A 22258-nucleotide genomic window follows, 5' to 3' on the forward strand; every position below is an offset into this window, starting at 1 on the left:
CTCATTTTTCTTTTGTTCCTCTTCAAAATCCAAAATTCGTCACTTTCTTGAAGCTGCTGAGAACTCATATTTCGGAAGCTCAAATGAGAAAACTTCCTTCATAAAAGTTGTTCATTTCCATGATTCCTATAACATGCTCAAATTTCAGCTCAATCCAATTAGTATAGGCTCTGAAACGTTGGTATGATCACAATAAGTTTATCATTTCCTGATTTCACAGCAGTATGCTCGGTTTCAGTTTGTTTCTGTGACTTCATGTACTCAAATGACTTTGGTTCCTTCATCAAAGTTGTTTGAAATGCTGTCTATTATGACATATCAAAATTTCAGATTGATCGGGCTTCTATATCCACCTTGGGAACATTTAGAGTGGAACTTGTTTATAGTCTTCAACCTTGGTTCCTTCCCTCGTTCTCAGTCCAAAACACTCATATCAAAAGCTCAAAACACTATGGTTTCTTCATGATAGTTACTCCAAATTCTCCTCTTTATAACATATCCAAAGATCATCCAAACGTAACCATTATAACTCTCTAAAAATTGGTATGAACAAAACTTGTTCAATTGATTATGTTGAATCTCTTGTTATAGATATGTGTACTTTCTCTCCAATGGCTTGTTTCTTATCATTCAATTGCTCAAATTAGTCACTATCATCTCAAGTAAATGGTTCTTTGAAGGCTTGAAGCTCATCTTTTTATTGTCTCTTTGAGTACTAGTTTTAAACCAAGTGTTGGTTAGAATGACTCAAGTATATATATCTTTCAAAGTGTGTTTTTGTGAAGTTCTAGATTATTTCGTTGTGATTTTGTTCCAATTTAATTTTGGGATTTTGGTACATCAAAATGAATATCTCAAGGGTTATTTCAAAGTTGGTTTTGTGCTATTTGAATTTAAATTGATTTTTTGTGAAATTTCAAAGTAGAGACTATCCTGCTTAATTGTTTTGATTCTGCTGCATACCCTGTTTTGAAGTAAGTGTTTGAAAACTTCCTAAACTTGGATTTTCATGAAATTTTAGTATGTTTTACTTTCTCGTATTTTCTTCAGATCTGGAAAGTTTTATCCAGTTTGGTTGTAAATTGTAATTTTGGTGATTTTTCAAAATAAAGTGTACAAACCTGAAAAAAAAAAACGTTATGCAGCCTAGTCTGTTTTGGGTTTCTATGTTGACATGCTTCCTTAACCCTAATTTTTATCAAATTTTGACATATTTAACGTTTCTATGTCTAGTTGTGATATGGAAAGTTTTACATTATTTTGATTTAAACTCAATATTTAGTGAATTTTCAAAGTTAACGTGTTCCAACCCAAATGTTTAGCAAAACTGAAATTTTAGTTTTAAATTGATGTTTTAAATTTTCTTTATGAGTCTTAAGCCGAACCATCTGATTTTAAACATCCCAAAGAGTAGAACTATTATAAGAGGGGAATAGATTAGTTTTTCCTTAAACGCTTAGTTCTATGCTTGCTTGGATGTGAGGTTAAGAGAGTAACAATCGGGTCAAACAACTTGTCAAGTGTATTTTGGGGTTTTAGGTCTACGTGCGCTAGTAGGACACTCAAATTTGTTTCCTTATTTCCAATAAATTTTAATCAGTAAATTTATCTTAATCAGGTGTTCTACTCTGCGTATTTTCGAGGACGAAACCGCACAAGATTAAGCTAGCTGGACTTGAGGTAGGGTTTCCTGATTTCCCGATGATTGGGCTATGTCACTTTTGATCTTGGTGATTATATATAGTACTATAAATATTATTGTTGTGTTGCTCAGTGAATACTATTTGATGTTATGTGAATATTATTGTTGATGTTTCTCCGTGGATATTATTTGACGTTGAATGAATGTTATTATGCATGTGATTAAGCATGGAATATTATTGTTATTATCTATATTATTATTCTGCAGAGATAAATGATGTTTGTGCTGCATTACATATGCATCATAAAGACAGTGGTGTTTGGAGTGTGTGTGTGTGTGTGTCGTTTGAGATATATCTAAGGGGTGGGAGAAGGCTTTAGATATATCTGAATAAAATGTGGAGTATATTCAAGTGACGGGAGCAGAGCTTGAATATATTTGGGTGATGGGAGCAGGGCCTCTAATGATAAGTGAAAGTTGAGAAATTCGTAAACAAAAGAAAAATGGGTTAAGGGACGGATGAGCGCTAGTTCATATTTTAGGGTATTCGGAGCCATAGTGGTAAAACGCATAGTATGGGACATGCAGGCTTGTTGCCCTAGGATATGAATTAGTGGGATTAGAATGGAGTGAGTTCATGGCATCACCGCATATGCAAATTTATCTATCTAGTATGATTGCATAATTTGTATATCTTGTGTTGTTTGATGCATGACACTTTGATTAACTGTGATAACTGACTTTAAGGGGTTTGAAGGTACTCTACTGGGCATTAGAATGCTCATACCCTAATAGATTGTGCAGGATTAAAGAAGAAGTTTGAGGAAGCGGATTCAACTAAGCTGCTGGGCTTTTATTGTTGATTTGTGTAATTAATATTTGTAAGTAGTCAACCGTTTGTTAAAAATCCTAGTATAACTACAAGCTACTGCGACTTAGATTTTGTGATGTTAAGTAAATTTGTATTATTTTGTGGCTCTATTTCTCATCATACCATGGTTGTAGGATTTTATTCTTATGACTATGGTATGACTCACACCATGATTCGGGAATATTCCTTATTTTCGAATCGGGTCGTGACAGTGAGCCTGCGAATGGGTGGTTGGCTAGAGGTAACAGATGGCAGCGCTGAGGTCGGTGGCAACCGTGGAGGGTCAGAGCCTGAGCCAGAAGAGAAACGCATAGGAAATGGTCAAGGCTGGGTGCATGTCGACTTCTGATGGTTATCAAAAGTGCGGGCCAACCATTTGGCTGCATTGAGATTCGCCGGATGGTGAATCAGAACGTTATCACCTAGATTAGTGGTTAAGCTGTTCACATAAACTCCTTTAAGTTGTTCATCAAACCAGTTAAGGGCGCGGCATGAAAGCTTCGTAATTTCAAAATTATAATCATTGAGAGTGCATGTATGTTGTATGTGGGAAAGAGCGGAGTTAAAGTCCAAGGAGTCACCATAACCGAAGTGAGCAAGTAAGGCCTCTGAGAACGAAGTCCAAGAAGGATTCGGAAATTGAGTCTCGAACCAGCGCATCCAAAGTGCGGCGTCGTCAATCAAGTGTTCGGCCGCAACTTTAACCTGTAAACGAAGGGGAATCTCATGGAGGTCCAAGTAGTGCTCCGTAGTAGTCAGCCAAGCGTAGGGATTCTTTCCAGTAAAACGGTAAAGTTCGATTTTTGGGGTTTTTGGTGAAGGAGGAGCAGTGGTCTGGTATAGGCGTTGAGAAGTGTATGAGGGGTTGTAGGTGAACATAGGTGGGGGAACAAGCTGAGTAACGGGGATGTGGGAATAAGAGCATCCACAGTGGGGGGGTGTAAATCCGGGGGTGTAAAGCCACTTTTACATCCCCTTTACACCTCCGGGGGGTGTAAATATGTTTTTTGCTCCAATGGGGGGGTGTAAATTCGGGGGTTTAGCCGTGGGTCCCAGCCTTTTATGTTGACTTTTCTTCATTTTTCTTCTCTTTTCTCGGGTGGGTCCCGCCTGCAAGAGATGTAAAAATGGATGTAAATATACATTTTATTTTACATCCTCATGGTGGTGATGTATATTTACATCCATTTACATCTCACCATTGGAGACCATTCCGGTGACTCGGGGTGTATATTTAACATACACCCCCATATACACCCCACACTGTGGATGCTCTAAGGGGGTTGGGTAGTATATGCGCTAGTGTACGAGGGTGGTGTGGTAAAAATGGCGGAGGGAAGGGTGGTATGAGGGGGGAAGATGCAAGGACGGAAGGGTTGGGAAGAAGATGAAGCATGAGAAGAGACTTGGGGTGTGTGTTGATAAGGTGGGGAAGATGAGAAGGATGGAGGGGGTGGTAGTCAAATGGAGCCGAAGGAGACGAGGGGAGCGATGTTGATGGGTGGGAGGGGTTGGGAGGAGGGTGGAAGACGATGAATAGCGTCTAAAAGTGTTTGTTGGAAGGAGGATTGTTATCGAGTAAGAGTCTCGAGAGCCTTGCCAAAGGAAGCCTAGAGAGCAACGTTTTGAGCAATGAGAGAGGAGAGGGTCTGCTGAACCTCAAGAATCTGCTCGCGGTGTAAATCCACCTCTAATTCGATGGCAGGGATGGAAGGGGAGGAGCTGGCCACAAGACTTCCCATTGTCATGGCTGCTCTGATACCAATGATAGGTATCAATACAAAGTATTGAAAACAGAGAAAAGGAAACAGACAAAACAAGTAATTGACAAAGTTCTATTATGCCCTTCTCATTGATGCAGTAGCATTTTATACAATAGTTTGTCAAGTATACAATAGTTTGTCAAGGCCAACCTGTAGGCTGCCACATAAGAAAAGGTAAACAGCTAATCCATAAGGATAGAATGGGTAAAATAGCCTTTGAGGAAAGCATAATGGTAACGGGTAGTGACTAGGCTGGTAGTGATCCGTCCATGAGGATCAAGGGTTCCATCATTATCATGCTCATCTTAACTTCATTTGCGTGTTAAAAATTATATCGAAATCAACATGCTACACATTCTACTACTATTGAAGTTAGCTGGCCTCACATTTTGAAATAATTGTAATTTCGACATTGGAATTAGATTAGACAACTTAAAAGCCAAAAGGAAAATTATAAAGACTCAAAAAAGATAAATTACTTAGATAGACACTAATTTTGACTATTTAAGCTTAGTGTGCTAAAGACGATCTCCTAGTCTACAATTTGCTGTAAATCTGGCAAACATGGCAGAGCACCGCCATCAGAGGCAGACTTTGGTTATTGTATTGAGAAACAGCACCTATAACATGATTGCCTTCACAATTTTCCCAAACATACAACCTAATGCTCTCCCATGGCATGAGTCCCATGACATGATCAAGGAGATGGCTTTTTATTCTTTTTCTTGGCAGTTTTGACGATAGCATCAGAAATCTCTCTTTTTCGCTTATTCGTAGCATTGGTGAGATTGTTATTAGTTTTGTTGCCGCTGTTGTGGTTATTAGTGTTGGTATTGGTGTTGCCGCCCATGCTGGCTGAACTCTTGCCTTGAACTTCTATAGCATCCTTCACAAAAAACTTCAACCTCCACAAGGTAGACTCAGTCTGCAAAAGATTATTTGTCGCAGTCAACAACAATTCGTTACCCAGCAATGTAGGTATAAGAACAGGAAATCTGAACAAAGGAGAAGTTAGAGAATGATCAATAATGAAAATGATTACCTGAGCATCAATGTCAAGGTCCACCTCATCAGCGGTAGCCTGGAAACCTGGATTATTTTGTGCAACAATATCTAATGCCTTGGTGAGATCCTCAGGCGACAATCTGGTAAGGGCTACCCCAAGTTTTCTCTTCTCTTCAGTCGACATTTTTCTGAAACAATGTTCTCAAGATAAGATATGGTTGCTGGAGAAGCATTCATATGCAACTCTGTTCATGCACAAAAACACACAGAGTCGCTCTTTCTATCCACATGCACTCACACATGGCCATAGCATGCATACACACATCAATAATACAGATTTTACAAATAAATTTTTATTTCATTGCATCAACGTGTAGATGTAAAACATATTAAACTAAGATACAATGTTACTGAACAACCTGCACTTCTGAACAACCATTTCTCGGAGTTCTTCCAAATGCATATCAACCTCATAAAGCTGAAAACAAGAGATCATAACGGAGTCCATTATAAGTTTAGTTGTTGAAATAAACTATATCTACAAAGGCTTCCATTCAATGTTAATCATATGCATATAAGAAGGTTGATTTCTAAAACACCTCGTTACTTAAATCTCTAGCCATTTTGGCACGAGCAGCCTCTTCAGCAAGCTGCATTTTTAACTGTGCTTCAGCCTCCTCCTCTTCTAGCCTTTTTTCCTGCAAGTATATTGCTTTGAAGTCATAAATCAGCAAAAAAATAGTTAAACAAGATGCTTTAGTTTATCTCTATATACCAAACAAACAACATTACTGAACCCCAAATCATATTACACTCTGTTCAAGAAAGAGCACATCATGTTGGGATATACCTCTTCAGTAACTTTAGGAAGAAGCTGCAGCCACTTCTCCTCAAATTTCGCCAGCAAAGTTTTGGCCATAACATGAACATCACTTCTCTCATCATTATATTTCATCGCATTTTTGAAGACTAACCTCACATCAGCACATATCTCCCGAACGTTTTTATATCCAGTACCATCCTTGGCCTCCATTTGGTTTTTAATTGTACTGAAGTCCATTGGCTTGTCAATAACCTAGAACATAACGTGAAACATATTATTTGTACACATATGCAGAAGGAAAGTGTGTTTGGATTGAGAAAAGGAGGGAAACATTAGATAGGCTGAATTTTGAAATGCTTCTCATTTGGATTATGAAATGTGAAGGAAAATGGAAAGAAGAAAAGAAAACTTTGAGCCCTCACTCTCTCCAAAACTGTTCCAAATAAAAATAAAAATAAAGCAAAACTAAGCCTCATCTTTTCTCTCATGTCTTTTCTCTTCTCTCCTATCGTGCTAAAATTACCAAACACACTGGAAATATTATAAAAGGAGCAACAAAGCATTAAACAACAAGCAGGCGGAAAGTCAGTAGATAGGATCTTTAATAACAAAGTCACAGCATGCAGGGGAACTAGCATAGTTAATAATTATTGTGTAAGGGTTTGAAACCCAAAAAATTAATGCATCGGATGAATCTAGCCTTTTCCTACTGACCGCATAGCCCAACAACTGGGCCAAGAGACCATTGGCAAGATATGAACCAATATAAGGTCACTATTGATGCCTCAAAACATACTGAGTCCCGAAAACATCCAAGACACTGATCACAAATCTTGGGGGGACTAGATAACATTATTATTTACTGGATTATTATTAAATTCAAACCCATAAGTTCTTTGTTAGACATGATACATGAAAATGCATGAACTCTTCCTGGGAGTATCCATGCCAAACCTATGAAAACTGTATTAAGACCTCATACTTGACATCTACAGGTTGCAATAAACTTTACCTTGTAATAGTCATGTAAACCAAGACCTTCTACATCTACAGGTTGCAAAAAGGGCCATGCCCACTTGTGTTGTGTAATCTGATAGCCAAAGTATACATCAGAAAATTAACTTGAAACCCACTGATCAGAAACTCCACACAAACACACATACACTACTTTTAGCTAAAAGCGTTTATTTAAGGGTCCCAAGACAGTACATATTATCATGTTACAGTGCAAATGAATGAGACTAAGATGATAATCCTGCTTCCAACATAGAAGAGATGTTTTCAACAGCAGATCAATTTGTACTAACACAAATATTTTAAAGAAACAAAACTAAAAAGGAAAAATCAGTTCTTGAGATCTCAAACGGGAATCAAACACACACGTGCGGAAAACATAACAAGATGGGTAATGAAATTATTGCCTGACGCAATATTGTGCCAAAGTGGCGCATAAGTTCTTGCATTCTCTTTGCAGCAGCTGCTTCCCTACATGCTACATCCTGCTGCTGCTTCTTCATACTTGGGATATGTTTGTCTTTATCCTTCGCAGTTGAGCTACTTTTACATGCATTCGGCTGTTTTTTAGTCGACTGCTCTATCTCATTCACTCTTTGCTCAAGCTGCAAAACCCAGAAGAAATATGGTACCAAGAACATTATAAAATATTAATGGTCTGGACCTTCACAAACAACTACCAATTTAAGTTCAACCCAACAAATGCAATCATAGAAGCATCTTTAAACTTCAAAATCAACATGATTTCTACGAAGTATCATAACACATCAGTATCTAATTAACATATGGAGCGGCCCCAAAAAGGTTGGATGTATAGCTTCAACAATCACTCATCAGAAATTGGTAAAATTGCCATTTTGAAGACAATCTTACATAGTTAGTGTGAAACATGTTAATGTGTTATCTGCCAGAATGAAACAAAAGGAGAGAACTTTCGATTACCTTATCAACTTTTACGAAAATTTCATCAACCCGATGCTTGAAAGACTCTGCTTCTGCACCATTGTCAGTAAAATTTACAGCTCCACCATATATGGCATCTAAAATTGGCGCCTCCATTTGCTCCATCTGTTGGAAAAGACTGATATAAAGGTCATGTTGTGTCACTAAATTAGTATAATTGCTTAAACCATGAAAAGTTGAAAACACGAACCAGTACGTAGGAAAATAAAACTTTGCTACAGAGATGAAGACGGAGCTGAAATTGGGTTTGGAGAGAGAGAGAGAGAGAGAGAGAGAGAGAGAGAGAGAGAGCCTGGGTGTATAAGAAGAAGGTTTCTGCTGCGAAGCGAAGCTACGGCGGCGTCCGCTTTGCTTCACCCTCGTTCGTTTGGATGGTTAAAAAGTTGTTTCCTTGTCTACTTTGCTTTTAAAATTTTCTCATAAAACCGGATTTTTTGTTTTTGGGTTAAAAAACATACATCAATAAATAATGGGTAAAATTAGATCAAACGGGCATAATGAAAATTTATATTATTATCCTAATGTAGAATGATGAAAAAAATTCCAATTATTTTATTGGAAAAAATGACTCTTTTTTTTATGGCCAAGTGACTACCAACTTGGAGTGATTAGAGTTTAAAATGTGGTTTTGCAACGTTACATTAGTGGTGCAAACATGCTCTGTCCATGGCATATGCCACGATTATCGTGAAGGCTAATATTTTAAAAATAAAAAAAAAGATTAGGATTACGTGGTCATTCATTTAATTATATTTTTTATGTTATGTTTATTTATTTGTAATGAGTATTAAAATTATTATGATTCCTAATTTCTTGTATGTTTAGTACTAAAAAAAATTTCTTTTCTAAATGTTAGTAGAAGTTCAAAATTCAAATGTCCCTCATTTATTAAAGGGATATTTGTAGAATTGATTTTCTATTTAAACCCTATACTTCTCTTAGTTCACCCAATGTTCTAAGTTTACCCCAACTTTTAATTTAAATTTTCACAATTTCTAAGAAAACCCCACTATCTTCCCAAACTACCCTTAAATACACCCAAAGCTGAAAAAAAATAAGAAATAAAAGAAATTTTCTATTTAAACCCCACAATTTTCTTTGTTCACCCCAATACTTAAATCAAGAGACACCTCATTGCCTTGCTCGGCAACAAAATTAGTTGTGATTGAACATTTACACACAAATAGCCTTACACAATGCCATATCCTGCTACCCTTTAAACTTGCCTTAGACAAAGGAACTCTTCTAACAAGTAAGCAGGACCTTTCAGATGAACCCAAAAGTGTGACACTTCCCAAACTAACAAGGGAAGCCTCAGAAGCCATTGTTCCCTACATGCTTCCTACTAAAATTAGCATGGAGACCCCACAACACAACCACTCATATATCTATTCTAAGTTCTCATCCTAAACTCTCCATAGTTCTAGACAAAACGTGAACTTGTATGTCAATTAGTATAACATGAAGAAAAATTCAAGCTACCCAATACTGGAATTCTAGAAGTGACAATAATATTATTGTTCCCAGCAAAGAAAAAAACACAAACAAATAGAACCCCAAATCCGAAATTTAATACTTTCTAGAGAAAGAGAACAACTTTACCAAAACATCATGTATAAATTCTAAATCAAAAATCAAAACAACCAAGCAATCAACAGCCAAGAGTGCCCAAAAAAAAAATTGCAATCAAGCCAAGCAATCAACAAAGGGAAGAGAATAAGATCATTACAGCCAAACAATCAACAAGCCTTTCCATCAGCTCCTAGGCAGATTTTAAAGAGGTAGGCTCATCAATGTTCTACGTCTTTAAAAGAAAAGAGTAATCTGGCAATAGGATGTAGAGGAGTTTGTATTTTTCTAAAACTTAATATGAAGAATGATGGGGTGTGGGTATAGATGTACTAGGGTTAAATATTAAGTTGGATGACCTTTTTGTCTTTTTACACAATAATAAAACTTACAGCTTAATGATTTAATATCATGAATTTTGAAAACTTAAGGTGACATTTCGCTTAAATTTTTCTTTAAGGTGACAAATTGAAACTGATGTATAAGTTCAAGTGACATTTCTTTTCTATTAAAATTATCATTTTCCTTTTTTTTTTATATCCATATAATAATGGAATATATTTAATAGATTAAACTTCAGGTAATGTGTTGTTGTTGTACCTATAACTTGCTATTTAGTGTGTTTATCATGCTCATCTTAACTTAAATTGTGTGTGAAAAATTATATAGAAATCGACATGCTACACATTTTGAAATCATTGTAATTTCAACATTTGAAAATTAGATTAGACAACTTAACCAAGTCCTTGTGTTGCATCACCTTGTTGTTAACTTCATTATAAATAAAAATTTACTTTACCAGGAAAAAATATAATTGTAGAAAAAGAACATAGAAGCCCAAGAAAAACAAATTATTTTAAAAACTCTTCAGCAAGCTACATTTTCACATTGCTGCTGCATGCGTCCCCCAGTCCTAGCCATCTTTCCTGCAAGTGAAGTTATAAATCAGAGAAGAAATAGTTAAACAAGATGCTTTAATTTATCTCTATAGACCAGACCAAACAAACAACATTACTGAACCCCAAATCCTATAGACTATATCAATTCAAGAAAGAGCACATCATGTTGGAAGATATATACCTCTTCAATAACAACTTCAGGAAGAAGGTTCAGCCACTTCTCCTCAAATTTCTCCCACAAATTTTTGGCTATAACATGAACATCATGTCTCTCATCATTATATTTCATCGCGTTTTCGAAAACTAGCCTCATATCTGCACACATCTCCCGAACGTTTTTATATTCGTTGGTTTTCATTCGATTATCAATTGTTCCGAAATCCATTGGCTTCTCAATAACCTAGAACATAATGTGTAACAGATTATTTTTGTACGCATATATGGAAGAAAAGTATGTTTGGATTGAGAAAAGATAGCTAGAGTGACTTTTGAAATTTTTCTCATTTGGATTATCTAAGGGAAGAAAACTTTGAAGCCTCACTTTCTCTCCAGAAGTGGAGATAGTACAATTGTGATATTCTGAGAATGTCCTTACTCAAAGATTTTCTATCTGTTTCTTTCCTCTCTATCCAAATAAAAAATAAGCAACACTAAACTTCATCTTTTCTTTCATGTCTTTTCTCTTCTCTCCTAGATGGTAACTAAAATTGCCAAACACATTGGAAACTTTCAATTGGGGGGAGAGAAAAAAAAAACTTTTCCATTGAATAAGAGTCATTGGATCATCAATGAAAACATCATAAACATCTTTACGCAGATGAACACGAATTAATACTTAGAATACCAGCCAGAATATAGAGTTGAAGAAGAAGCAATAAACTTTACCTTGTAATAGTCATGTAAACCAAGACGTTCTGCATCTACAGGGCAAGCAAAGACCCATCCGTACTGATGTTTTCTAATCTGATAGCCAAAGTATATATACATCAGAAAGTCCACATAAACACACACAAGGGGAGCCATGAACTTACCTGACGAAATATTGAGCCAAAGCGGCGCATAAGTGTTTGCATTCTCTTCTCAGCAGCTGCTTCCCAAGCATCCTGCTGCTGCTTCTTCTTAATAATTTGGATATCCAGCTGCTGCTTCTTCAAAATACTTTGCATATTTTTCTCTTTGTGCTTCACAGCTGAGCTACTTTCCGCTGTACTCGACAGCTCTATCGCATCCACTCTTTGCCGAAGCTACGAAATCCAGCAGAAAAATGTGATACCAAGAACAATCATATAAAATTATAATAATGTTATAAATGTATGGACCTTCAAACAACTACCAATTTAAGTTAAACCCAAAAAATACGATCACATAAGCATCTTTAAACTGACAATCAGCATGAAATAATAAAAAGTTGACAAATTTTACATGGGTAGTGTGAAATTGTGTAACATGTTAATGTGTGTATCTGACATGGTCGGAATCAAACAAAAGGAGAGAACTTTCGATTACCTTTTCAACTTTTATGGAAATGTCATCAACCCGATGCTTGAAAGACTCTGGTTTTGCATAATTGTTTGGAGAATTTACTGAACTTTCACTATGTATGTCATTGTCAACCTCCATTTGATCCAATTTTGCAAAGACTGAGTCAATGGCATCTATCTCCATTTGATCTATCTGTTGCAATTTGCAAAAGACTGATATGACGGTGATGTTTTGCCACCAAATTAGTATAATTGCTTAAACCGTGAAAAGTTGAAGACACGAACCAGTACGTAGGAAAAGAAGACTTTGCTGCAGAGACGAAGACAGAGCTGAAATTGGGTTTGAAGAGAGAGAGAGAGAGAGTCTGGGTGTATATATATCTAAGGAGGTGATAAAACCCTAACCTAATTAGGATTCCTTAATTACCACTTAATACTTGTAATTTAGTTGTACATATTTATTTAGATTTCTTCTTTACTAAGGAATCTTATTCCTTCCAACTTAAGGGGCTTGTGATGTCTATTCTCTCCCTCATGGCTACTTCGTCTACGTCCTCTTCCTCCTCCCTCTCAGCTGCAAAGCGAAGCTATCCACCAGCCCTGGCTCAGGGTCGAGAACTCAGGGGGCACAAAAAAAAATTCCAGCCCATGTACGGATATGAAAAAAAAAATTAATAATTAATAAACGGGAAAAGCCATCCACTTGTGGATTCTGAAAACGTGATCATCAAAAAGCCATCAAGCCACCAAGTCTTCTATCTTTCTTGTTCATTTTGAAGAGAAAATTGGTGAATGAATTGTGCAGTTTTGATTTTGTGAAGAGGTATAACAAATCAAATTGAATTTCATTAATAATAATTTGTGGAAGTTCATGTTGTACCCTCTCAAATAGAATGCAAGATCATTGATTGTCAAGTTTGCTCTGAAAGATATATATGTATGCAAAACAAGAAAGTAACGCCTATAGTAATGTTTTTAGTAGCACTACTCTTTTTTTCTAAATGTTGGAAGAAGTTCCGAATTAAAATCTGTACCTTATTGATTAAAATAAAATTGCTTCATTTTCATTGTTTTAATCCACTTAATAATGAAATATATTTAATATATTAAACTGCAGGTAACGTGTTACTGTTGTACTTATAACGTGCTATTTAGTATGCTGAGAAGAGAAAGAGAGAGAGAACGCTTTAGATCAGGGGGGTTTTCCGCTGGATCCGTCAGATCTTTGGTGTTTTCGGCTTTTGGTGGACTTATGTTGATCTATTCTTCATTTAGTAGATACATTATCTCATATATGGGTTGGCTTTGGTTGTGGCTCATCTTGCGAGTCTACTCTTTGAGGTGCTGTGGCTTGATTATGGTAGATTCATTGCTCATTGGTGCATTGAGACCCTGGAGTAATTAGGTGACGCTCTCTATGTCATGCGGTTAGTTTTCCTTTTGCCGACGTTGTTTTAGTTTGTTCAATAAGGTCCAAAAATTCTGAGTTTTTTCTCTTATGATTCCAAAAACTTAGTTGAGTTTGCTTGGTGTTCTTAGTATCTCTAGGAGAGTCATGCCAGTTAGCGTTTAATTTTTGTCCTTAATGTCATTGGACTATATTTCGGGAAATTATGGCGGTTGAGAGAGGTTATAGAAAAGTCATTTTCGGGAATGATTCTCTATACATCGTTTCAGCTTTTCAATTGACTCAAGTAACTAGATAAGTTTTAACCATGTCTGCCATATTGTTATTGGGATAGCTCCCTTTACATTTCTATGTCATTTGTACTATTATTCCTATTAATCTAATACAATTATATTGCATTTTTTATAATTAAAATAAAAAAACTTGTTATTTAGTGTTTGTCATGCTCATCTTAACTTCATTTGTGTGTAAAAAATACTATTGAAATCAACATGCTACACACTCATTCTACTACTATTGTAGAAGGTAGATGGCCTCACATTTTGAAAAAATTGTAATTTCAACGTTTGAACTAGATCAGACAACTCAACCTGCCAAAAAGAAAATTAGATAGACCCACAAAAAAGATTATATAATTAGATAGACACACCAATTCTGACTATTTAAGCTTAGACCATACATGACCAAGGAAATTATCATTACTATTTGTTTATTTTTTATATATATAAATAAATAAAAACTTAGTCTATACATCACCAAGCAAAAAATATCATTGTACAAAAATAAAAAATAGCACTAAAAAAATACACAAAATGAATAAACGGAAAAATCCTCCAAGTGTGAAATGAAGGCCCAAGTCCACGCGCGGGAATGGTGTTTTTTACAGGGGCTTTGGTGACGGAATGCAACCAAACGACGCCTTAACCAACGCACTCACGAGGTGGGCTCTGCACCTGAGCGGCCGAAGCAGGCCCTTGTGGTGGGCCCCACCGCCATCGGCGGGTGCGGCGGCAACCAGTTCGGTTCCATTAGCGACCGGGAACATCGGCTTCGGGGCCCGCCGGCTCTGCCTCCTCTTGATGTCGCGGAGCTCCATTTTGGGCTGGGGCTTGACCAGCGACCCGATCAGAACCATCTTATGCTTGCGGGACTTGCTGCTCTGGTACCGGCAGCAACTGGTGGCCGGTGAGCTGGGCTTGAACGGCGAGGATATGGACCGATCGAGGGTCGATCGGAAGCTGTGGGACCTCTTGAAGGAGTTGGTTTTGAAGAGGAAGAGGCCGTTTCGTGGGTCCCTCTGGACCAATTTGGGCTGCTTTGGGTTTTGGGGGGCATCGTAGGCGATCGTTTTGCCGCAGAAGACGATGGCGTCGAGCGTGGGGCCCACTGCTTCGAAATCCGGGTCGATGAGGAACTCGAAGAAGCTTTCCGGGGTGTCCGGGTATTGGCGGGGAGACGGCGAGTAGTTGTCGTAGTCGTCGTTGTAGAGGGAGAAGTCGCAGAAGGAGAGGGTGTCGTCCGCGTCGTCCATTTGTGGGACTGCGTTGTTTTTGATGTCGTCCATTTTTTTTTCTTAAGGGAAGGTGAAGAGAGCAGAAATGAATGAGATGGTGTGAGAAAGAGTATGAGGAAATGGGCTTTATATATGGTTGGTTGGTGTTTGGAGGAGGAGGGTGTTGAAAATTAGTGAGAGGAAGAAAGAGAGGAGGGTGGTTCCTTAAGCAAGGTAATTAGCATAATTAATTACTTAATTAGCATAATTAATTACTTAATTAGCTGAGGATTTCTAGAAGTGAGTGACTGTGAGAGAGAGAGGGAGGAAGAGTTTGCGTTGGTGGGGGGCTAAGGCTTCTGGAAGGAGGGAAAATCAAATACAAATATAGTTGACAAAGCGAGTAGGAGCTACTAGAAGAGTGCAACTGAGTCAGCTGGAATCCTTTTTCTTTTGTACCAATAAATAAATAAGATAACGTGGAATTGTAATTTCATTTGCGGAATGGATTGCAATTTTTTTTTGGTTTCTTGTGGGAAATTTATGCTCTTCAAAGTTAAACCTATAGGTTTTTATTTTTTGGTGGGATGAGGATGAAATGTCCTATGCATTATATATAGTCGAGTTAAAATGTGACATGAGTTAAAAAAAAAATTATTATAATTTAGAGGAGGAGGAGAACATCTATAGGATTCCAATTAAAACATCTATTAAAGCTCTCGAAGCATTTCGTCACATATCTTGCTCTCACAATAACTATACTCTAAGAAAACATTATAGAAATGTCGAGTAATTTTTTAATATATAGTATAAGCTATAGGAGGAGGGGGTTTCTCTCTCTCTCTCTCTCACACACTACTACCAAAGTGTCATGAGTGTTTGAACTTAAGAGTATCTCCTTTAGGAGAGTCTCCAAATTTTAGCCAAATTCTAGCTAAAATAGCTAGAAAGCTATTATAGCAAATCACTTAAAAGGTGTTTCCTCCAGCTATGTTCTCTATTTTAGCTAATCTGAAATATTTTATTATTATTTTCTCTTTCTCTTTCTCCCTCTGTCTCTTACAAATTAAATATAGAGATTTTCTATTTAAACCCCACACTTCTCTTAGTTTACCCCATGTTCTAAGTTCACCCCATCTTTTAATTTAAATTTTCGCAATTTCTAAGAAAACCCCACTATCTTTCCAAACTTCCCTTAAATATACCTCAAACTGAAAAAAATAAGAAATAAAAGAGATTTTCTATTTAAACCCCACAATTTTTTTTTGTTCCTAGCAAAAAAAAACACAAACAAATGGAACCCCAAACCCGAAATTTAATATTTTTGAGAGAAAGAGAACAACTTTACCTCTTTCCAAGTAGAGGAGTTTGTCCTGATATGATCCAATTTATACTTTACCTTTGTCCTGATTCAATTTAAATAGGATGTAGAGGAGTTTGTATTTTTCTAAAACTTAATATAAAGAGTGGTGGGGTGTGTGTATAGATGTACTAGGGTTAATTATTAAGTTGGATCACCTTTTTTGTCTTTTTACACAATAATAAAACTTACAGCTTAATGATTTAAGTATTGGGGTGAACAAAGAGAAGTGTGGGGTTTAAATAGAAAATCTCTTAAATATATTTATAAAAAAAAGTAGAAACCCAACCCCACCAACCTCCCAAATGTCTCTATCTCTTGGTTCTCCAAAATAGAGAGCCAAGTAGGGAGTCTGCTGGAGGAGGATTTTCCTTCTTTTTTGCCAAATTAGCTAGGGATGAGAGGATAGAGAGTCTGTTAGAGATGCTCTAAGACCTACGATATGCAAATCAAGGTTATTTTCTCTTGGGTTAGATTCCGTTGGCAAATGACAAGTAATTTTATGTCTAATAACAAGGGCAGTGGGAGTGATCGCCTTCACTCACCTTGTTGCAGATTCACCAAAGATCATATGTGGTATTGACTCGTACGTTTAAGATTCATTCATGAATTATAGTGAGAAAAATCAGTCCAGTTGAATATATGATTAGGAAATTTGATAAATCATTTGTGTATTTACTGAAAATTTTGTTTTTATTTATATATGTAACCACAATTTTAAGATTCAAGTTTGATTGATTTTTTTTTAACGAATGATCCTTAAGATAAAAACATAACTTTTGAGATAAACTCAGTGACTAAACGACATAATTAACTGAAGTGATCAATGTATTAGGCTTCTTCCACTTTCATTATGTTATTGTTTTTTGTTATCAACTTATAGATTGATTTCGAGGCAGTTTAACAAAAGGTTTAACCACTAACCATGGAACTAATTCACAAAAAATAATTACTAACAGAATAGAACCGAAAAATATGTGGACTAATAATAATATTTGTTATGTACATGACGAAGCTTCAAGCTAGGAACCAAAACCAATAAACAAATTTAATTATCAGCAGCCCAAATAAGACCTAAATCTCACACAGTGACACGTGGCACACGCCCAAGAGTCGCCTTGGCCAACGTGCTCAACAGGTGGAACCGACACCTAACCATCCTCATCAGACCCCAGTGCCCTTTCGCGGACCCACTCTTTCCATCGGCTAAAGCCGATTGCTCCCCACCCTTCATCACCGGGAACATCGGCGCCGGAGCGCGCCGACTCTGTCGTTTCCTTATCTCACTCAAGTCCATCTCCGGCTGGTACTTCACCAATCCTATCAACACCTTGTGCTTCCGTGAATTGCTCGACGGCGACCGGCATTTCCCGGTTGCCGGTACCGGATCCGAACGAGCTGGAGGGGCAGAGGCCTGTGAGAATCTGAGAGATTCGGATCTGGAGAAAAAAGGGTTCTTGATTTGAGGCTCTGGGGTTGGAAGGGTGATGGGTTTTGAGCAAAGTATGGACTTTCCGCAGAAAACAACGTCCATGGGGAGATACCCACAGATTGGGTCGACGCAGAATTCAAAGAAGTCTGCTGGGTCAGAAGAAGAAGAGGGAGAGGTTTTTGGGGTTTCTACTGATTCATCACCATCATCATTGAGTAATAGATCACAAAGAGAGAGTGCATCTTCTTCAACCTCTTGTTGTTGTTGTTGTTCAAAATCGGAGAAGTTTTCCATTTTGATGATTTGGGTAGGGATGAAGTTGATGGTTGTTGCTTGCTGCTGTTGGTGTTTGATAATTGGGACAGAGGTTATATGTGTATATATATGGATGGGTGGAGTGAGAAAGTGGGCCTTCCTTCTAGAAATGGAGGGTGGTGGTGGTGGCGACGTGGCGTTGTTGTTGAAGGTTTTAAAATTGTAAAGCTTCTGGATGAACTAGGAAGTGGTATTAGAAAATTGATTGAAAAGACAGGGAAATCAAGACTAACTGGAAGTCTGGATTTGGAAGAACAGTCAAAGTAGAAAAAAGGTTAAACGCGCGAAAGAGACGGTATTGATGGAGCTGAGGAGGGGTTTATCTAGATTCTAGAAAGACTAGAACAAAATGACGGGTGCGTGAAGAAAACGAAAGCTTGAAACAAAACAAAAAAAGAACAAAAAAAGGAACATGGGGCATTCCGAGAATTGAACTCGGGACCTCTCGCACCCTAAGCGAGAATCATACCACTAGACCAAATGCCCGTTGTTGTTCTATTGGCTAACTTTATTAAACTATATATGTATTTTTCTAGAGGAATTTTTAATTTTTAATTTTTAATTTTTTTTTGAGGAATCAATTTTCAGGGTCGAAATATGAGGAATCAATGTTAAACCCTGAAAATTGGTTTTTGCGTGCAGCTCAGAATTAGAGTGGAGAAGTGGAGCAAAAATGACGAGGGCGGCTCTCTTTCACTTACTGCGATCACATTCCAAGCAGCTCGCATCCTCAAACTTCCTTTCAGGTTCTTCTTCATTCCTTCCTTCCTTACATGTTGGCTTAATTTCTCTATCTATTAGGGTTTAGGGTTTAAGATCTCTCTATCTGTCTACCCCTGGTTTTCATTTTTCATTCCAAAATTGTCGAAATGATTGTAAAATATTAAGAACCGAATTGACCAATTCACAAGCGTTACAACAAGAAGCTCAATTTACCCAATTTCTTTATTTTCATTTCAATAACGGTTTGCACAGACACCATATTCTGGATCTTCTACTTTGGTGAATAATTTGGCACTTTTGCTTATCTTCTGGTTTAGGCAAACTCGGTTTGGCAAAAAGGATGTGCCTTTGGTCTCCTTCAGCCTTTCCTCAACCCTGTAGTTATTGTAAACTTGTTGATAGAAAAACATCTTTCTGTGCACCCAAATTGTTCTTCACTATTATTCTTGGAAACCCTTTTTCCAAAATCAATTAAGAATGTTTTTTTTTTCCTTTAAACAATATTGTTTTCTGGCAATTGGACAATTTTCTCGGGCTAGAGGCCAAGAATCAAGTTTTGCTCTTCCGAGCATAATTAACGGTTTTGTAGTGTATAACTGCTAAGTTCTAACACACTGTTTTGGATATGGTAAATGTAAATGATGCTCTAGAAACAATCTTCAGTCTCCTAACTTTTTCTCCTAGTGTAGCAACGACTTAGTTTAGTTTTTGGTTTCATGTTATGATCATAGTTATTAATCTACTCTCTTTTCTTTTGATTGAAGCTTATGTGCATTCATTGTCGCATTTTGAAATTGTATTTGATATGCCAAAATTGTAGCATCTGTGGTTTAGCTAGCCTACTGTTCAATCCATGAGATTCCAATGTATTTTTTCAGGAATTTGCATTGTCCTTAACTTTGTGTCTACCTGTAAATCCCATTCTCTCAGTCCTTTTCTATTTTTTTTATATAGCCCCCTCTTCTTCTTTTTTCAACTTTTTTGGTTCTGAATTCTTTTGCTATTCGAAATATCATTTTCCGTCTACTTCTTATACTTGCATTTGTTACTATTATTGGTTGTAAAATCCTTTGCTTCAGGTTATCAACCTTGTAGGTCTGGAGCCTGGGCACTTGGCCTGAACACCAAATTCGGGTTCAACTCTGGCTTTGATATCAATGCTTCCCAGAAAAGATGGGCTTCTCATGCCACAACAAAAGAGGATGATGGGAAAATCAGCATTGGACCACGTAGAGGTGGCGAAGTTGGGGAAGATGGAAAAGACTCTGGGGTTGTCTACTATGGTCCGATCTCATCTACTATAAAGAAAGTGAAACTTCTCTCGCTTTCAACCTGCTGCCTTTCTGTCTCTCTAGGCCCGGTGATAACCTTTATGACATCTCCGGGTATGAATGTGATCTTGAAAGGTGCTGTGGCATCTTCAGTGATATTCTTGAGTGCTTCTACCACAGCTGCCCTTCACTGGTTCGTGACCCCATACATCCACAAGCTGAGATGGAAGCCTGGTTCAGACAGTTTTGAGGTGGAAATGTTGTCATGGCTTGCAACATACATTCCAAGGACCATTAAGTTTTCTGATATCCGGCCAGCAGAAACCAATAGGCCTTTTGTGACTTTTAAGGCCAATGGGAACTTTTACTTCGTCGACCCTGATCATTGCCATAACAAGGCTTTGCTAGCAAGACTGACTCCACAGAAAGCAACTCAGGAATCAGCTTTTAAGAATTTATGATCATTAGATGCTGAGTTCTCAGAAGTTTTGCTCTAGGTGGCTGAATTATGTTATAGAAAAGAAATCATGTAGTGCAATGAGCCTTTGCGGCTTCTACTTGTTTTTTCATCTGTTTATGCATGAGACACCAGTTTCAGGTTTTTTGATAAAGAAATAATTAATATTTGGGAAATATGACCCTCCGTATTCCTAATTTGAAGTATTGCATGATGTTCTTTTGTGAGAATTAGTTCTGCATGTCTATGGTTTCAAACTGTTAATTTGAACCACATTAACAGTCAGAAACTTAATCAATGGTCTATATTCTTTGCTTAACAACACAAGCATCTCATATTTTTAGTCCATCTGACAGAAGAAAATTTCTTATATAGCTAGTATCTATGCATATATGCTTGATATGTTTTGTTTTATTCGTCATTTCAAGTTATCTGTGCATGGCAAACCAGATTTCTCTTACATTGCCAATGCGGGCCGTCAAGCATGAGATTGGGATCATATCAAGAAATTATACCAAGCATGAAGCTATCTCATGTTACTTTCATACTTCGAAAAGCAAATTCTGTAAACATATGAACAATGATAAGGTTTTTTCATGGCCTTGAAGAAAATTCCAACCAACTATACTTGAAAATTGTTGAAAACCACAATCAATATAATTTTTCGTGCTAATGTGGAGCTTCACCAGTATGTTTATTTTATTTTATGTTAAAACTGTGACAAGTCAGAAATTTCATTTTATCTCCAACAATTGTTCTTTTAAATTGTTGATTGTAGAAACTGTTTGAAATATAAACTCTAGTAAACTAAAATGGAATTTGATGATCAGCTATTTCCCAAAATTGAAATCAGTTATGAACCCGAAACCAGACAAATCAGTAATGAACATCAAACTCAAAATTTAAATAGCGCCCAAAAAAAAGGAAAGCTCAGTAAAACCCAAAATTGAAATTCATTCATGAACACAAAACCAGTTAGAGGCATCCAACATATTGTGTAATAAAATTATCTAAATTAAATAAAGGTTTGTGACCATTTCGTCTTTATGCATGGGTTCGGTCACCCTAACCGAGAATCAAACGACAAGTGGCAGTTTGGCAGAATCTGGTACCGATTCCTAATGTAGAGCAACAGGTTTATTGAAAATTTGACTAGACCTCAATCCCTGTCTATGCTATGCAAACTGTCAAACTCCCTGCAAGCACGTGTGATAGCTTGGACCGCCTAAATCGTAACTTTTTCTGGGGGGGAAGTGGGACAAAACAAAAGACTCACTTATGCCAATGGAACTTAGCTTGCCGCCCCAAGAACAAAGGGGGCCTGGGCTTCAAAAAAACTTCAGATATGAACCAAGCTCTATTGGCTAAAATGGGGTGGAGACTCCATCGAGGGGACCCGGGACTGTGGGCAAAAATTTTTGAAGAAAAATATATGAAGGGCCATTCTATCTTAGAGAACACTCTCCAAGGAAAAAAGGGCTGCTCCTCCACTTGGAGAGGTATTTTACATGGAGCTGAGTTACTCAGGCAAGGTATGATTTGGAGGATAGGTAAAGGGGACAGTGTCCATTTCTGGAATGATAGGTGGATCTCTAACATCCCTCTCATCCAGCATGAAGGTATCGTAAGGCCTGCCCAACTTGATTGTACAGTTTCTGAGTTCATGAAAGACGACTGGTGGGATGTTGATAAGTTGAGAACTATGCTCAGTGAGGATTTGGTCCAAAAGATTGTTAGTTACCCTATTGGTTTTGGTACTAACCTGAGGGA

The 22258-nt window shown here is 37.3% G+C and overlaps 4 protein-coding genes and 1 non-coding gene across 6 annotated transcripts; 1 reads left to right on the plus strand and 4 right to left on the minus strand.

Annotated features, from left to right (window-relative positions):
- Nucleotides 1–4755: 4755 nt before the first annotated feature.
- On the minus strand, nucleotides 4756–8484 carry LOC110760552 (transcription factor GTE6-like). 2 transcript variants are annotated; one of them, XM_021962844.2, is made up of 9 exons: nucleotides 8272–8483; nucleotides 8061–8186; nucleotides 7526–7723; nucleotides 7117–7194; nucleotides 6132–6356; nucleotides 5881–5979; nucleotides 5701–5759; nucleotides 5319–5469; nucleotides 4756–5201 (listed from the first exon to the last, which is right to left on the minus strand). In XM_021962844.2, the coding sequence occupies exons 2-9, from the start codon at nucleotides 8184–8186 to the stop codon at nucleotides 4974–4976; spliced, it is 1164 nt and encodes a 387-aa protein (XP_021818536.2). In that variant the 5' UTR covers nucleotides 8272–8483; the 3' UTR covers nucleotides 4756–4973. The 2 variants fall into 2 exon arrangements, with proteins under 2 accessions (XP_021818536.2, XP_021818538.2); XM_021962846.2 differs by lacking the exon at nucleotides 7117–7194 and having other exon boundaries at nucleotides 8272–8484.
- Nucleotides 8485–10525: 2041 nt separating this feature from the next.
- On the minus strand, nucleotides 10526–12352 carry LOC110760558 (transcription factor GTE1-like). Its single transcript, XM_021962852.2, has 5 exons — nucleotides 12056–12352; nucleotides 11581–11793; nucleotides 11435–11512; nucleotides 10731–10949; nucleotides 10526–10576 (listed from the first exon to the last, which is right to left on the minus strand). Exons 1-5 carry the CDS (start codon nucleotides 12212–12214, stop codon nucleotides 10526–10528), a joined length of 720 nt encoding a protein of 239 aa, XP_021818544.2. The 5' UTR covers nucleotides 12215–12352.
- A 1716-nt stretch (nucleotides 12353–14068) lies between these two features.
- LOC110760569 (uncharacterized) lies at nucleotides 14069–15112 on the minus strand. Its single transcript, XM_021962869.2, has one exon. It carries the CDS (start codon nucleotides 15000–15002, stop codon nucleotides 14319–14321), a length of 684 nt encoding a protein of 227 aa, XP_021818561.1. The 5' UTR covers nucleotides 15003–15112; the 3' UTR covers nucleotides 14069–14318.
- A 3339-nt stretch (nucleotides 15113–18451) lies between these two features.
- On the minus strand, nucleotides 18452–18523 carry TRNAP-AGG (transfer RNA proline (anticodon AGG)). Its single transcript has one exon. It is a non-coding gene; the product is annotated as a tRNA-Pro (tRNA).
- A 105-nt stretch (nucleotides 18524–18628) lies between these two features.
- Nucleotides 18629–20685, plus strand: LOC110760574 (uncharacterized). Its single transcript, XM_021962875.2, has 2 exons — nucleotides 18629–18783; nucleotides 19840–20685. Exons 1-2 carry the CDS (start codon nucleotides 18711–18713, stop codon nucleotides 20490–20492), a joined length of 726 nt encoding a protein of 241 aa, XP_021818567.2. The 5' UTR covers nucleotides 18629–18710; the 3' UTR covers nucleotides 20493–20685.
- The last annotated feature ends 1573 nt before the right edge of the window (nucleotides 20686–22258 follow it).

The sequence above is a fragment of the Prunus avium genome, chromosome 2, assembly GCF_965620075.1.
Source record: "Prunus avium chromosome 2, drPruAviu1.hap1.1, whole genome shotgun sequence".
Taxonomy (NCBI): domain Eukaryota; kingdom Viridiplantae; phylum Streptophyta; class Magnoliopsida; order Rosales; family Rosaceae; genus Prunus; species Prunus avium.